At 36.9% G+C, this 17223-nt stretch overlaps 2 protein-coding genes across 2 annotated transcripts in view; one reads left to right on the top strand and one right to left on the bottom strand.

Annotated features, from left to right (window-relative positions):
* Positions 1-26: 26 nt before the first annotated feature.
* Positions 27-3542, bottom strand: cryba1b (crystallin, beta A1b). The gene is made up of 6 exons (XM_067375245.1): positions 3435-3542; positions 2574-2646; positions 2312-2430; positions 2079-2220; positions 775-917; positions 27-564 (listed from the first exon to the last, which is right to left on the bottom strand). The coding sequence occupies exons 2-6, from the start codon at positions 2616-2618 to the stop codon at positions 417-419; spliced, it is 597 nt and encodes a 198-aa protein (XP_067231346.1). The 5' UTR covers positions 2619-2646; positions 3435-3542; the 3' UTR covers positions 27-416.
* A 2960-nt stretch (positions 3543-6502) lies between these two features.
* unc119a2 (unc-119 lipid binding chaperone a2) overlaps positions 6503-17223 on the top strand; it is a 39907-nt gene continuing 29186 nt past the window's right edge. Inside the window, exon 1 of the mRNA XM_067375989.1 lies at positions 6503-6884. Within this exon, the coding sequence (XP_067232090.1) occupies positions 6593-6884 (292 nt within the window). The 5' untranslated portion in view covers positions 6503-6592. The remainder of the gene's footprint in view (positions 6885-17223) is intronic.

The raw sequence follows: 17223 nt of genomic DNA, 5'->3' as shown, positions 1-17223 counted from the left end.
TTGTTTCCATAGATTTTATGCTCATGTTCTTTATTCATCAAATATCGTACAGATGTTGACCATGAAAACTGCAATGGCTACGATCATGATGATCAAGTCATGACGAAAGTAGAGCGACGCTCCCGGCTTCTCACCGCACCACGACCGTTCGGCTGGAATCATACAGGACTTTTTCTTCTGTGGGGTTTTTTCTCATCGTTCCTGCCATCAATAGTTTGTCTTTCTTTCCTTGTGTAGTGGGTACAAAAAGTGCTGTGGACTTGTTACATTGGTGTAGCACCAGTATATCAGCCTGCCGTCCTGGTCAACAAACCCTCTTGCATGGCTGGGAACGGAGGGATGGAGGAAGTGGAGGATTGAAGGGCTCAGAAGGAGGAAGAGGGGAGGGAAGGGAGGAAGGACACGGCTGACTCCTCTCAATGCTGGATCCTACGGATAGACTGGATCTGAGGGGTCTGAGCATGGCAACCATACTCCCTGTAGTGCCTGTACTCGCCTCCGTGGCAGTCACACTCCATAATGTACTGGTAACCACGGTAACCAGGATACTGGTAGCATACAAAGCTAGAGAAATAGGAACACAGAGGCAGCATGTTACCATGGAGGCCTCAAACACTGACGAATGCAGTGACGCCAGCCCGAACTGAAGCACTCTCACTCTTTTTTCAGATAAAGATCAAAAGCAACATAAGAACAGAAAGCCAGAATGCTAGCCTCCGTTTTTGGACAACATTTGATCAGACAATCCAAATCCATTCGAGCAATCATACTTACGCGCCACTCATGACTTGGAAGGAGCCGACCTCGTTGTTGCACCATCCCATAGCCTGCAGGGAGGGGTAGTCACCGCACACCTCCCACTGCCTTCCACTCATGTTCTCGCACTCGAAAAGCATCATACGGGAATCGCTGTGCATCTGTTTCAGAATGAAGAACGAAACGCATACAACGCACTGGTGAGCAAAGTTCAGATTTGACGAAAAATAGGTTCCCTTTCAGTTCACGCCTTTGAATTTGAATTAAACTGGCCACATCTCACAGGATGTTGAATTGAAATGAATGAAATTGCAATTGGACATGGAATTTACTGCAGTGCGATTTAAAGAAATTTCATGCAGTCACACAATTGAAGACTTAACAAAATGAACAAGATATTGCATTCTGGGAAATGTTCTTCCACCATGGTCCATAAAATGGCCATGAAAATAAATGAATAAACGATGGCCTGTCAAACATTGATATTTAATATAGTAATAAATGACATATGCATATTTTTTGTTTTTTAATAAATACTTCAGATTTATATTTCTAATATTCTTGACTGTCCCACTTTTTGTAGGATATGCATATGTAAATGGTGTAAATGTAAATAATTAAAATATTTTTGACTAGATTATACCCCTTATGTGCATGATAACATGTTTAAATTATTAAATAATAAATAAATCAAGTTGGCTTTTCAAAAAAATGATTATTAATATATTTTATATAAATTAGATGTATAATTTACTGGTTTTAACAAATATTTTAGATTTATATTCCTGATTATATCTCTTGTGTGTATGATAACATGTATATAGGAAATCCATACTGAAAAATTTTAATTATGTTTTCTGGAACTTGTTTGCTAACTCAATTATTCTCAATTCAGTTCTGAATGGCACATAACCCTGATTTTTATAATCAGTACCTCTCTCATAATGCCTGCTTTTGGATGTCCTGATTTTGCGGAGTTAGACAACATATTTTGTTGATCCTGGAACAACATTCCTGTCCAAAAATGTAATCATAACCATATCCCTACCCTTAAACCTAAGGAAATGATTGATGAATAACACTGTTGTAGAAGCACCAAACCCTGGTTGTAAGCCTAAACTTGACAAACTGTAAACTTGTCCCACAAATCTGATTGATTGTTTGATTGGAATGTTTTTCCAGGATCATCAAAGATGTTGAAGTCTGCCCTGCTTTTTTTAATCGAACTGTGACAAACAAATGTAAATGTGTTCAGAAATAGATGATCAGAAAGTCTACTGGTGGGTGTATTTCGTGTCTCTGGTGCAGATGGTCTCACTCACAGCAGAACAGACGGGGCGGAAGGACATCAGCCTCTCAATGCGATAGGCATTGCTTCCACTCCAGGCCTCCCAGCAAGGGTAATCTCCCTTCTCCAAGATGAACTGCTGGCCATTGAAGGTAGAGTGCTCAAAACCTACCCAGCTAGAGTCATAAGAAGAAGCATTTAGGAGGAGGGGTTGGAGAGAGGAAGAGTGATTTACTTGGGTAATCAAAGATGTCCGCTTTTACTCACGCGCCACACTCCACCTTCAGGGAGCGGACAGTCTCCATTCCATACTCCATGATATTCTGGCAGCAAGCGGTGAATTCACAACGCCTGCCCTGGAAATGCTCCTGGTCATAAACAGTAATCTGGGAAAGAAAGAAACAAACATAGTATCTTTTTTTAGACATGTTGAACATCGCTAATTAGATACCCAAATTTAATTTGACTTAAATCGATTTATTTAAAATAAAAATGAAATTTAAAATATAATAAATAACTGAAGGCCTACCTTCCATGGTCCCATGGGCATTGACATAGGGTTTGTCAGAGCCATTGTTTCAGATATATCAGCGCTGACTGACCTGCATGCAAGGAATCAGACATCATGTCAGAAGAGTTCACAACAGTGCTGCCCACAAAATGACCTTTTCGTGCATTTCTAATGTTCCACCAAAAGTTTTTCTCTTTTTTTCAGTTGTTTTCAATGGGAGCGTCGTGTGTTTAAAAACGCCAGCAGCGTGACGAGGCGCTGAGCATCTATTTTACGCTGAAATGTTTATTTTTTATTTTTTTCCAGGACGCCAAGAGTAGAAAAAATGTTCAAATTTGGGTAAAACCCAGCGCTCATTACTGTCCCTTTTCACCCAGCCGTCCGGTCACAGTGGAAGAGGGGCGGGACAAACAACCGTCACATTCTGCTTGTACCACGATAAAAAATGACAACAAAAAGTACATCTGTTCATCCAAAAGAAGTGCCAGTCAGAACACGTTCCTTCAGCTTGCTAAAAAACGCTTTGGTGGACACACGTCCAACTTGTTCTACTGTGAAAAAAAAAAGTACAAGAGCTTGTTATAGATGATGACATGTAAAGTACCTATATAGCCTGAACATGTTGGATCATTTAAACCGAGTGGCTTCTATTACTGTCTAATGGACGCCAGGTCTGCTAATGAAAACATGTTGTTCAAATCCCTTGTTGAAACATCTCATCAATATCTCCCATATCATAATTATAATAAGCTTGTCTGATTGTATCAGTGGATCACTGATTAGTCATTCTGCATAATTAATGCTCACTATGGTGTTCCAAGCTTGTTTAATTACTATCTGGTTTCAAGTTGGCAGAGGTACAGGGTTTACCAGACTTACCCAATAGACTGAGCTGTGTGCGTTGAGGGGAATCCACCACGCGGTCTCCTGCTCAGGCATCTGTGGGGCTATTTATACAGACGCTGTTTCAATGGGGCTCCCTGATTCACAGACCCCGGCTGCGGTCAGCACTTTGCTTTGGATGCCTTTTGTTTCTGTCCTGAGCTGTAGTCCTTTCTTTCCTCCGCACACTCTTCACAATGAAGTGATCTCCACCAATGGAGACGAGTGGCAGCTGTATGGCCAACTCTCATGTTATGCTACCTGATGATGGTCACTTCACTTTTTACACTGTTTAAGGAAGCAATGTGTGCTAATATCTGATTTTAGGTCACATTTATGTGAAGGTTGTATGCTATAATTTGAGATTTTCCATTCAGGTCCTTCAAATTTGCATTAAAGACAGTATTTGGGAAAGTTTTTACTTTCCATATGTGGTTTTTACAACATGCAAGGTTTGAATTTGGTGATGCCCTTTATATATTTTATATGTTTTTTGGGGTTTGGACAAATTACGGAGGCAATGTCTGAGCAATGAGTAACATGGATGAGTTTCTGTCCCTTAAATGGCAAACCATGGCAATGCGATTGCTAAAAATGAATTAGTGTGTTTTCCAAAGCGATGAAACAGATACTGCCTGACTTTAAATATAGACAAAATACACCATTATACTCTTAAAAATTAAAAATTAACTTTAAAAAGTACTAATATGTACACTTTTGGTACCAATATGTACCTTTAAGCTACTAATATGCGCTCTTTAGGTACAAAGGTGTACATTTTTGAAAGAGTACCACCGACAGCTTTTGTACTTTTTTTTTCTTTTTCAAATAGTGAACGATGCCATAGAAGAACCATTTAAGTTCCCCAAAGAACCATTCATCGGTCAGTTCTTAAAATGACTTTTTTTTTTCTTGTTGTGAAGAACATTTTAATAATCTGAAGAACCTTTTTTTTTTTTCATTATTAAAAACCTTTTGTGCAATGAAAAGATTCTGTGGATGTTAAAGCTTCTGCCAATAAAGAACCATTATATTTAAGAGTTTTTATATTTAAATGTCTAAAAATGTCTGATATAAAATGGGTTTTTATGAACCAGTGGACTACATTTACATTGATAGATGAATATGTAAACTTCAAGATTTGAAATGAATTGAAAAGCTCCAGCATTCATTGTGAAATGACTGAAAAAAAGTGATGTAGGATTTAATTTGAAACTATTTTCATTCAGAAATTTCAAGTACTTTTCACAAATAATTACAATGAAACTTCAAATTAAACTAAGTTTGAAGTAAAGAAACTGATATTGTATTTCCTTGTATTTTCTCCAATAAATACTTGTTTTATTTACAACTTTAAAAGTCATTTTTTTTACAGTGTGATGCTAAACTCGCAACCTCAACTCAGGTCTCTTTGCAAAACAATGGCTGTACACAGACTGCAGTCAGCACATTGTTTAGCCCACAAAAGTGTCCAGAGTGGAGGTGTGTGTGTCGAATGTGTATGATGTGTGTATCTGTTAAGCTTATGTGAGAGAGTGTGTGTGACAAACGTAGTTCTGGTTGTGTGTAAAAATGTCTGTATGTGCGTGTTTGTGTGTGTGTGTGTGTGTGTGTGTGTGTGTGTGTGTGTGTGTGTGTGTGTGTGTGTGTGTGTGTGTGTGTGGATTTCTGCTGATGAGGGCAGCCACACCACGATGACAAAGAGATGAGCCAGCTCAGCAGGCCTGGGAAATGAAATGTAGCCTACATTTTAGTAATTAACTCACCTCTGTATCAACATTACTGTAACATAAACAAGCTACCGATGAAATGTATTAATGCCTTTGTTTTTCTTTCTGTCTTTTAAGTTTTAAAGGTTTGTTTCTGTCTTAGTTTTGTATAGCACAATAATAATAGATGTAATATAGGCTACTATACCAATCACAACTATATTGCTTTATAGGGAGTTCTTTAAAAGGTATTCAAAGATGGCAGGCACACATTTAATATAGAGAACATAATATAAATTAGTGAAACCTTTTTAAACCAACCAAAAACCATGAAATTACAATACATTACTTATAGTTGTGTTATTTGCTAAATTGCTTTTCTTCATGAAGTTTGATAAGAAGTCAGTGTCTGGTATATACACTCACTGGTATAAATGAAATGTTGCTTTTAAAGTAGTTTTACCATTTTGAGTCACAGTTTGAAGGGTTAGGCCATTTTTTTTTTGTACTACTGTCTTGTGGCGTCCTCTTGTGGACTGTGATGATTAACTTCAACGAAGTTCACTTTTAAAAACAAAAGTTCTTTATTATCTGTGGTTCCATAGAACCTTTAGCATCCATTCTATTGCACAAAAGGTTCTTTATAGTGGTAAAATATTCTTCTGATTTTTAAAAAATGTTATTTGCCCTATAAGAGGAAAAAGTGGTTATTTTTAGAATAATTCCTTGAAAGGTTCTTTAAAGAACCCACAGTCCCACAATGGTTCTTCAGTGACATCAGTGCAAAACCCCGAAACATTTGTTTAGTGTTGAATATTTTTTTAACCGCTGCTGACCGCTTCACGTTAATTGTAAACTTGTCAATGTCGGCTAAAAATAACAAATTTCATATTTACTAATCGCGTTAAAGTTTTACTTTTCTTTAAAAAATAATACAATTAATAATATTCGCTTTACAACCTCTCACATTTGCTGGGGTTTTATTTATTTGATTCGTTTTGATTTGTTTATCTGAGTTGAATTAATGCACGTTCACACAATTCCCGAGTCAACTTGGGCCGTACCACACAACAAACAGGGAGATACAAAACAGCTATCCGGCGCACACGGTGTGCTAAAATGACCAATTCAGTCCAGGCTCGACGACTGATTTTATCCAACATAAATTCCACAGGAATACAATTTTATGCACTCAAAACAGTCTTTTATATCAGTCAAATTAATATTATCTGTTATCGCCGCGCGCCACTGAACGCCCCCCCCCCCCTCACGTGCAGTAGTACGTCCCTCAGCTAGAGCGCGAGAGAGATTCAGGGTGAGCGGAGAACAGGAGGATTTAAATACCTCTAAGCGGGCGACCTGCTCAGCCCTTCGGGTATGGGAGGGTGACTGTTTTGTGTCTTTTCTAGACCGGGGGAACAGGGGGTGGAGGAGGAGGAACGGATAATGAGCTATTCTTGTACCAGCACAGGCAACAGCCAGGACCCATCGAGCTCTAAGAAGTCCGGCGGCGTTAATCTCGGTAGTTGCAGCAGCGGAGACACCGGCAACGGCAATAACCGCCACAGCATCCGCGGCAGGAAAGAGAACTCGAACCCTGATTTAACCGAGGCCATGAAAGTCAAGAAGGGCTGCAACACGACAGACGTCGGAGTCCCCGTAACCACAGAAGAGGAACTGCTCGCGAACAAAACGATCACCCCGGAGGATGTGCTGGGATTGCAGAAGATCACTGAAAGTAAGTGATCGAGTGGATCGGAACACACTCGGAATATTTCGTCAAACATCGTACATTGTCGCGAAACCATTGAATAGGTTGCGCTTTGTATCAACGCAGGCTTCAGTAGACTGAGTAATCACAGATCATCTTGTTTATGAACACTTCACTATGCTGTATACGCCATATTGTAGCAATTGTGGATCACTGGGTTTCTTTAATAAGAAACATTGATTAAATAAACAGAATAAAGAAACAGATTGAGGCAAGCAGTAGGTTTTTTAGAAACCACCAACATATATTTATCGATGTCAAAATATTGCATTGCAGTTCATCAGTGTAGCTCAATCTAGAGGTACTTATAAGGGTTACCGGTAATGCTGCTGAAATTGAACTTACCAGCTAATGGATGACTTTGGAAATTGAAATAAATAAATGGCATAAACAAATGGGCAGTGTCATTTCCCAAGGATCAACTATAATTAACCTCCTCAGACTGTACAGCCTTGCCATCTTAAGCATGATTAGGTAACAGGTGGCCAATAAGCCCTCCATTACTGTTTTTAAAGACCCATGCAATGGCTTATACAACATCCACATCCCATGAACTCTTTATGAAGAGGCTGCATGTAATCATAACCGCTTAGAAATGGCTCCTAAAAAAGTTTGCATTCTGAGATAATTAATTAATCCTGTTCAGTTCAAACCAGTCTGTGAATTCAAGACTTTCAAGGCTCTTCCTCCTGTCTTTTATCAATTCCTGACTGTTAGCTATCCGACAGTATTTCAAGTATTTTAAAGACTCTTTAAACTATGCACAAAAGTTAATTTTGTGTTGATGTTTATGATATAGCTACAAATCTACAATAAAACCATAAGTACAGTATCGGCGGGAAAATGACAAAACAGAACATAAAGCGTTAGAGTTGCCATTGGCTAGTGTCTATTTGTTGCACACTTGTAATTTTTTTCCGGTTATGAAGATGTTATCTGAAAACAACAAATGTGTAAATCCATGTAAAGTACATGTAAATAGAATGGATACTTTTAAGAGCCCCATCTCTGGACTGCAAAATTAACTTCCGGACATTCACCTCTGCCTCATTCAGTCTTTACCTTTCTGTTTCCTATTTATTTATGTACACAGTGTTTGTTAAATTAATTGCAGGCTACTTCCATTTCCTCGCCAATTCACTAATATACTTACAGTTCCCAAGAATGTATCATTCCATTGGCAGCCATTTTTCTCAGTATTGCAAAGTATCATTATTTCCCCATGTATGAAGGACCTGACTCAGCTATGAACTAGGGCTGCACGATATATCGCATGAGATTGTCACGCGCATTTCATCAATAAAGCCGGTTCCCTGATTACCGCTAAATCGCCATCACCTGCTTTCAAATGCAGCGGCATTTAATACACATAGCCGTAGATCACTGAAAAGACACGCAATATCGCGTTCATATCGCAGATGAATCGCCTTCGATAATGAACGCGATATTGCGTGGCTTTTCAGTGATCTACGGCTCTGTCTATTAAATGCCGCTCCATTTGAAAGCAGGTGATGGAGATTTAACGGTAATCAGGGAACCGGCTTTACTGACGAAATGCGCGTGAAAATCTCATGCGATATATCGTGCAGCCCTACTATGAACCAACCTCTCTGGTTCAAAGTAGGCTTTTATAATTTGTTTAGGAAAGATATTTTCTGTTTTAATAAGAATTTATTCTTCCAGTTCAAACAAAGATGATATAAATCAACTGATAATGACCAAATGCTAAATATTTTTAATTATTTTGAATAATTAGAAAAAAAATAGTATTTTTAACAAAATTCAGATTTTACTTGCTGTCAGTTTTTTAGTTACTGCTGTCAAATCGATTAATCACATTTAACATAAAAGTTTGTAAATATGTGTGTATATACATACACACACACACACACACACACACACACACACACACACACACACACACACACACACACACACACACACACACACACACCAGGGTTTTTCCTGGTTCAAAATGAGGCAGAGGTAGTCAAATCCTTGGTCCGTCTAAGAAAATTTTGTACATTTTAAAGATAAAGTGCACCAGATTAATGAATTTAAGAGTTAAAAATAAAGAGCTCCAACCCATGTTTAGTGTGCAAATTGAACAAAGAAAAAGTCTGTGCATTGACTTGTACCTGAATCCACTGTTAAAAATAAATCATCCACCCACCAACCATCCGATGATATTCTCTGATTTATATATCTGCACCTAATCATCACATTACAATTATTCAAATTCTCAGTGTTAAGCATGATGATCTGGTTACATATCAAACTGAAGTAGGCTGCTTATAAATTAACATTTATTTAAAATAAAAGTTTAATATCCACAGTATCCGTGGATCACTATTAAATGGCTCGAGAATGGACAGAGGCCGGGAACCCGCAACAGAACCGTGTCGGTGGAAAAGGGGCATTTGAGCATGTGACTGCCTGTCTGAGTTTTGTCGACAGCCGAAGGCGGCACGAAATTTGACCGAGGCGGCCGCCTCATAATTCTCTATGCAGGAAAAACCTTGCACACACAAACTCACACCTGTATTTACAAACTTTTTTTGTTAAAGGTGATAGAGGATCTTTTCGTCGACTGAGAAACCAAAGACTGTTAGTGAGTTTTTGAAATGAGCGCATGTATAAGAACAACCCCCCTCCTTTCGAGGGAACGCCTCCCAAAACTCGTGCACATGTATTGGAACACGAGTGTTTACCACCGGCATTCGCTGTGTCGTGTTAGTGGATTCATTATGTCAGACTCACCGCAGGTAACTCATAATCTGCAGTTGTTACTCCTGTCTCCTGACAAAAACATCGCATGCGGCGCCTGTGGAGTGTGGAAAGTTACTGGAGCGCGCAGCCGCGCATGTCTCTCACAAGGAATGTCACGGCAGTGATTGACAAGCCAGAGGGCCAATCGTTTACGTGATGATCGCGTAAACGGTTGGCTGATTTTTATAAGGCCCTACCTCGTGCACAGATGATGTATATTAATATTATTCCTTTCAGTGCACCTAATAAATAGTCTTTTATCAGTTAGTAAAGACAGTTTCAAGTAATATTGCAAAAATGTATAAAACAAAACATCCTCTTTAGCACCTTTAAATGCGAGTAATCAATTTGTCAGTACTATAATAGTTACACATTTTTATGCGTCAAAGAAGTGCATTTATAAAATAATTTATTACACCTTTTTTTTAAGTAAAATTTATTATCAGGTATTTAATTTACCATAATTACATAACCTCATAATGGCTATTAAGAATAATTTATTAATTTGATTTATTTTTTAGACAACAATAATAAAAATTCATAAAAAATAAAAAAAACATTTTTGAACTCTTGCTGGAAATTTATGACATACCATCACAACCCTGATAACCATAACCATTATGATATATGTAAAACCAAAGTGATATATGTGAATAAGCAGGGTTTATTTGCTTTTGCTGTTTGGAAAGTTTGTAATGTGCCCTACAAATGTGGTACATGTGCAGATCATGTTTGTTTGTAGTCCACTCAAACAGCATGTTTATTTGCTCAAAGCAGTTACATAATTTCACCTGTTTGCAGTATTTGACTTCAAAAGCTGTCCTGTTGGGCCTCTCTGAGCATCTGAGAAATGCTGCCCACTCAAAGCAACAAACCTGTGCTTTTTCTCAAAGTACATAAGACATATTTTTCTTTCGATAGTTTGCTCTGACTCATCAAGTGATTCAAACCTCAGCTCTGATTACTGGAATTTTAGTGCACAAAAATCTTGTCCTCCTCCTTTTGATCTGTCAACACTCAAAATGGTTCCACTGTTTTTTTTAGATTTGTATGAAAAATTATATTAATATTATTTATATCATTGTTATATTAATTATTTATATTATATTAATATTAATTTATTTGCTGAGCCATTAACATGACATATCTTCTGAGAGCAATTTACAGAGGGAAGGAAAATGTGTTGGCACCTGATTATTTTCAGTGTGACCAATATTAGCACCTTGAGATAATGCATTGCTTGCTTAGTAATTGTTGTGGCATATGTTGAGATTCTTACCATGGAAACGGTGTCTGCAGGTTGAATGTGGGGCAGGAGCCCCTTATTATGACCTCATTAATTGTGAGTTTCTTGGAGACCTGAAGCTTTACAGAAGCAGTTACATACAGTACATGTAGTGATATATAGAAATGTTTTCAGAGACACAGATCTAATATAAAAGTAACATAATTCAAAATGATCAAAATGTTTATTTGCATGTAGGGCTGGACGATTAATCGAAAAATAATAACCGAAATTCAGAACCTCTAACCGACGTAATTTTCCCATGTCGGTTCTTTCGGTTTTTTAATCCTGTTAATACTTCCCGCTTAAAAACATTACCGTGTGTGTAGCCACGTGACTCCGCCCCGTCCAGTCAGTGGCATAAAAACAAAACACGGAGGTACGACGTGGGGGAACGACGGTTCAACACATAGTGATGACGTCTTCACTAAACTTTGTCAGTTGTATTTGTTTTATGGTTTGGACATTCAAGCGAATTTAGACGATCAGATGTGTATTATTATATCGAGCTACCCTGCATGCGCAGCTGCAATTTGGCATGAACAGTCATACAAACTGTAGCTGCGCAAAACGTGAAGATCGCGCGCACAGAGGAACAGAAACTAGTTGTCAGCGCTGTCCTGTGATTTATCACTTAAAGTAGCTTAGAAACTCGAAAACATAGTATAGCATATATTTTTCTACTTTTGAAGTAACTATTTACAACCCACAGCTTCACAATTAATAGAGAATCACTCTGGTACTGTGCTAATTTATCTTTATCTGATTTACAACGAGCAGAAACCTGCAAGAAATGTTACAAACCATAGATAAAATAACTGCTGATAGTGAGCTATGATGTCAGATCACTCTTTCAATCATATTTACAGTACAAACCTTGTCAGTGAACTATGAGGGCAAAAAAAAAAAAAAAATAATCGTTCATTAATCGGAATCTAGGTAAAATGTTCAATTAATCGAGGTTTTCATTTTAGGCCATAATCGTCCAGCCCTATTTGCATGTATGATGTTATAATGTTTATAATACAGGCTTCATCTCAAAACATTGTCCTAAAGTTTAGCTGGTCCAAATTCATCAGGTTCATTGATCATCCACCACCTATTGTATGTTTAACTTCCTAAACACTTGGCCTTCTATCCATTTGCATTTAATGATGCTTTTGTCTAGGGCTGGAATTATGTCATCTCCAAAATGCCTTGTATTGAGCAACATTTCCTGTCACTGCAGAGGATTTGACACATGAAAATGACTTTTTCTACTGTCAGCACCAGGAAAAGGAAGTACATGAAGGTCAGAGGATGTTAGATGAGCTCACTGTTTTTTAATTTTTGTATATGTCTTTCCTGAGCATGATGGTCTTAAAGGGTTAGTTCTTCCAAAACTGAAAATTCTGTCATTAATTACTCACCCTCATGTCGTTCCACACCCGTAAGACCTTCGTTAATCTTCGGAACACAAATTAAGATATTTTTGTTGAAATCCGATGGCTCAGTGAGGCCTCCATAGCCAGCAATGACATTTCCTCTCTCAAGATCCATTAATGTACTAAAAACATATTTTAATCAGTTCATGTGTGTCCAGTGGTTCAATATTAGTATTATAAAGCGAAAAGAATATTTTTGGTGTGCCAAAAAAACAAAATAACAACTTTTTTTTTTTTTTTTGTGATGGCTGATTTCAAAACAATGCTTTAGGAAGCTTCGGAGCATTATGAATCAGCGTATCGAATCATGATTTGGATTGCATGTCAAACTGCTGAAATCACATGACTTTGGCGCTCCGAACCGCTGATTCGACTCGCTGGTTCATTATGCTCCGATGCTTCCTGAAGCAGTGTTTTGAAATCGCCCATCACTATATATAAGTCATTATTTATTTTATTTTTTTGGCGCACCAAAAATATTCTTGGCACTTTATAATATTAATATTGAACCACAGAATTCACATGAACTGATTTAAATATGTTTTTAGTACCTTTATGGATCTTGAGAGAGGAAATGTCATTGCTCCCTATGCAGGCCTCACGGAGCCATCGGATTTCAACTAAAATATCTTAATTTGTGTTCCGAAGATTAACGAAGGTCTTACTGGTGTGGAATGGCATGAGGGTAATCAATAAATGACAGAATTTTCATTTTTGGGTGAACTAACCCTTTAAATTTACAATATGTCGATATCATGCCCGCAGTCCAAACAAAGAAACTTTGTTACTTGCTTTTAGGCCATTAAAAGCAAGTATTCTTTGGACTTTTTTAGTAGTTACCTTTGCTTCTCCAGTTAACTTCGTTGTAATCTTAACCAATAGGTGAAGGGCACATCAAATAGCAGCCCAACAAATGAGGGTGTCTTTCTCTTCCTGATCTGTGTTGTTAGCCAGACTCATATTTCAACTTGTTGAAATCAAGTTCTCATGGTAATTAGTCCCAAATGGTGCTTTATTAAAAACTGGGTAACTTTATTCATATTTTGATTAATTTAGGCACTGTTTCAGAAGTCTGTCCTTTTAACTAAACAAATTAATCATGGCTCTTGGCGAGAAAATACCCCTGACCTATTTGTCTCAAGGCCGAATTGAATAAAATAAACAGACAGTATAAATTTAACTTTGAACCTTGAAAAATATATATTCATATATTCTGTCTGAACAACAATGATCTACATACTGCAGTCTCTAAGTGCTAAAGACAAACCCCAGACATGTCGAGCCCATTGTCCTTTTCTTGTGAACTGCAGTCCTTTGGCTCCACTGAGTAAAATCTTTGTTTTAATACCTGCACATTATTGTCAGAATTGTATAGAAAATCATCCTGCTAACATGTTAGTATATTTTAATTTAACAGAGTGTCTATTTACCCCAAGTGCAAATAGACCGCCTTGTTAGCAGAGGCCATTTACACTAACTCTGCCCTCTGACAGACAAAATGATAAAAGAAATCTTGCTGATAACAGAATCAGTGGCAAGAAGACGGGTGGCGTTATGTTTTGACGTAATCAACCCAACTCATTCATCTCTCTTTTTAAATCGGATATCAGCTCCAAGTGGCATTGATTTTAAGTAAAAATATATAAAATATTCAAAAAGTAAAGTGTCTAACGGGTATTTAAAAGTGGGAATAAAGTGTTTAACTGGTAGGGTTAAGGGCAGGTGTAGGGGAGGTCTTTGTAGGAATAGGGACAAGTAATGTCCCAATAATGCAGCATCCATTTATGATTTTAATCAATATGATTACACTGAATATGTTATTATTGCATATCGTTTTCTAATGTACTAGATACACTGAGGTGCAAATAGATCTACAGTTGTGCTATTGGCACCCTTGGTTAATATGAACAAAGAAGCTTAAAAAATAAATCTGCATTGTTAATCCTTTTGATCTTTTATTAAAAAAAATCACATTCTAACCTTTTATTGAAGTAAAAGAATTGAAAATGTAGGGAAAATTTCTTTACGAAATAAATGTTTTTCTCCAAAACACGTTGGCCCCAATTATTGGTGCCCTTTTATTCAATACTTTTTGCAACCTTCGTTTGCTAAGATAACAGCTCTGAGTCTTTTTCTATGACGCCTGATGAGTTTGGAGAACACCTGACAAGAGATCAGAGACCATTCCTTCAGATTCCCAGCTCCATGTTGGTGCTTCTTCTCTTCAGTTCACCCCACTCATTTTCTTTAGGGTTCAGGTCAGGGGACTGGGATGGCCATGGCAGAAGCTTCATTTTGTGCTCAGAGACACATTCTTGTGTCAATTTTGATTGTTTTGGATCATTGTCCTGATGGAAGGTCAAACCACGGCCCATTATTGGATTTTTAGCAGGAGCAGTCAGGTTTTGATTTTTTTTTATCTGTTGGTATTTGATAGAATCCATGATGCCATGTATCTGAACAAGGTGTCCAAGAAAAATAGACCCACAACATTAAAGATCCAGCAGCATATTTAACAATGGGCATGAGTTACTTTTTATCCCTGTGTGCATCTGGTGGGTTTGCTGCCAAAAAGTTTCTTCTGACCATAGAAGCTGGTCCCTTTTGAAGTTCCAGGTGTGTCTGACAACTGAATATGCTGGAGTTTGTTTTTGGATGAGCGAGGAGGATTTTTCTTGAAACCCTCCCAAACAACTTGTGGTGATGTAGGTGCTGTTATTTGATAATTTTTTTTTTTTTTTAGGCTTTCTGAGACTCAAGACTCAACTAATTTCTGCAATACTCCAGCTGTGATCCTTGGAGAGACTTTGGCCACTCAAATTCTCCTCCTTGCCGTGCATTAGGACACTATAGACACATGTTCTCTTCCAGGCAGATTTATAACATCTTTAGTTCATTGGAACTTCTTAATTATTGCCCTGATGGTGGAAATGGGGTTTTTCAATGCTTTGTTTACAGCCACTTTCTATTTTGTGAAGCTCAACAATCTTTTGCTGCACATCAGAAATATATTGTTTGTTTGTTTTTCATTGTGATAAATCATTAAGGGAATTTGGCCTTTGCGTTTACACATATTTGTACTCCTGTGGAACAGGAAGCCACGGCTGGACAATTTCATGCTCCTAGTCTCCTAGTGCTAAAAAAATGTAAATATGAATGGGAATATACTTCAGACATATTTTACTCATAAAAAATTATATGGGTGCCAATAACTGTAGCCACATTTTAAATTATTTTCCTTCAATGAAAGGTTAGATTTTTGTTAATTGATATGAATTAAAGTTCAAAAGGATAAACAATGCAGATTTATTGTTAGTCGTCTTTGATCATATTTACCAAGAGTGCCAATAATTTGGAGCACAACTGTATTTGCACTAAGTATAAATGGCATCAAACAACTATTTACAATTAGTGTAACATAACAGCACAGGTCTGATCAGGCCATATTTCCTAATGTACATTAAAATGTATTTAACAATTATTGGCCATAATAACTGTGGTGCACCTATTATTATCTTTTATTCAATCAGTCAGTCAGTATTCATTGCTAATTTAACTCCAATATCTTGTTCCTGTTCTAGCTCTATGCACACAATTATCAGAAAGTAATTTATAGAAGGCTGTACTAATAGCAGACCAGCAAATCTCTATAGTACTATAGTACTCTTCTTAAATTCATCAACTACATTGTTATTCTTTAAGACTGCATTCAGTGCACACACTTCAAATTTTTTTGAAAGCCAGCATGTTTGATCTCACTGGATGTCTTATCATATTCTTTCAGCAGTTTCTGCATTGTTTACGTCTCACTTAAGTCTAGGTTGGATTTGACAGCTTATGTGTATTTCAGTTCCCTTGCCAATTTGTTTCCTAATTCTAAATGTGACCCAGCTTCAGTGTTAATCCAATGAGATTCTATTGCCATTTATTCAGGCATAACTTCATCTTCTGCAACAAAAATGAAAGCACTGCTATACATAAATTTAGATACTCAAGAAACATTACCTCAACTCCCAGTCTTAGTCCTTATTACAGAACTGTTATTATACAATGTTTTTTGTTTACCTCATGAAATTAACCCGTATGCGGTCTTCGCATAAGGGACTATGGTCTTCGAGGTCTGTGGAGACCCCGGAAACAAAATGCAATTTTGTAACAATATAATATATATTTTTTTAAAACCAATGTAATTTTACTCTGTTTATTAATGTTTTTACTCAACATTTGTGCAGTTTTTGGAGGATTTGTGATATCTTTTAAATTTATATAAATAAATAAATATTTTTTTTTTATGCAAAAAGCAGCTTATTATGTAAAATTCACTTAATAAAAGGCCCAGATTTCTAACTTTCATTCATGTGGATAACATGGATAATTTGACATGGTTTAGTGTGAGATTTTTGCCCATCTTTTGGAAAATGCAGTTATATAAGTAAAACAAACTATAATTTTTACCAGTAGATGGCTGCAGAGCTCCACTATTTGCTATGTGCTATTTGAATGACTGAAAGACGTCTTTTCACAATTTTTTTTTTCAGTTGGATTCATATCTAAATGTTATGAAATCACAATTATAACAAGAAAAATTACTTTGTCAAAGTTTAGCATTTTTTGTACTGAAAAAAAAATCAGTTTTTCAATAATATCATCAATAATGTAACCCATAGAGACCCCCAATACAAAATGGACATGCTCTCACACACACACGCACACAAAAATAAAAATTTATTTTATTAGTTTTATTATAAAATTATTATTGAAAAACTTTGAAAAATTTTGCCATGCACAAAAAAATGCTAAACTTTGACAAAGAATTTTTTATTGTTAT

Source organism: Chanodichthys erythropterus, chromosome 22, assembly GCF_024489055.1.
Source record: "Chanodichthys erythropterus isolate Z2021 chromosome 22, ASM2448905v1, whole genome shotgun sequence".
NCBI classification, from domain to species: Eukaryota; Metazoa; Chordata; class Actinopteri; order Cypriniformes; family Xenocyprididae; genus Chanodichthys; species Chanodichthys erythropterus.
Note: the sequence above shows the minus strand (reverse complement) of the source record. Positions and strands in the feature narration are given on the sequence as shown.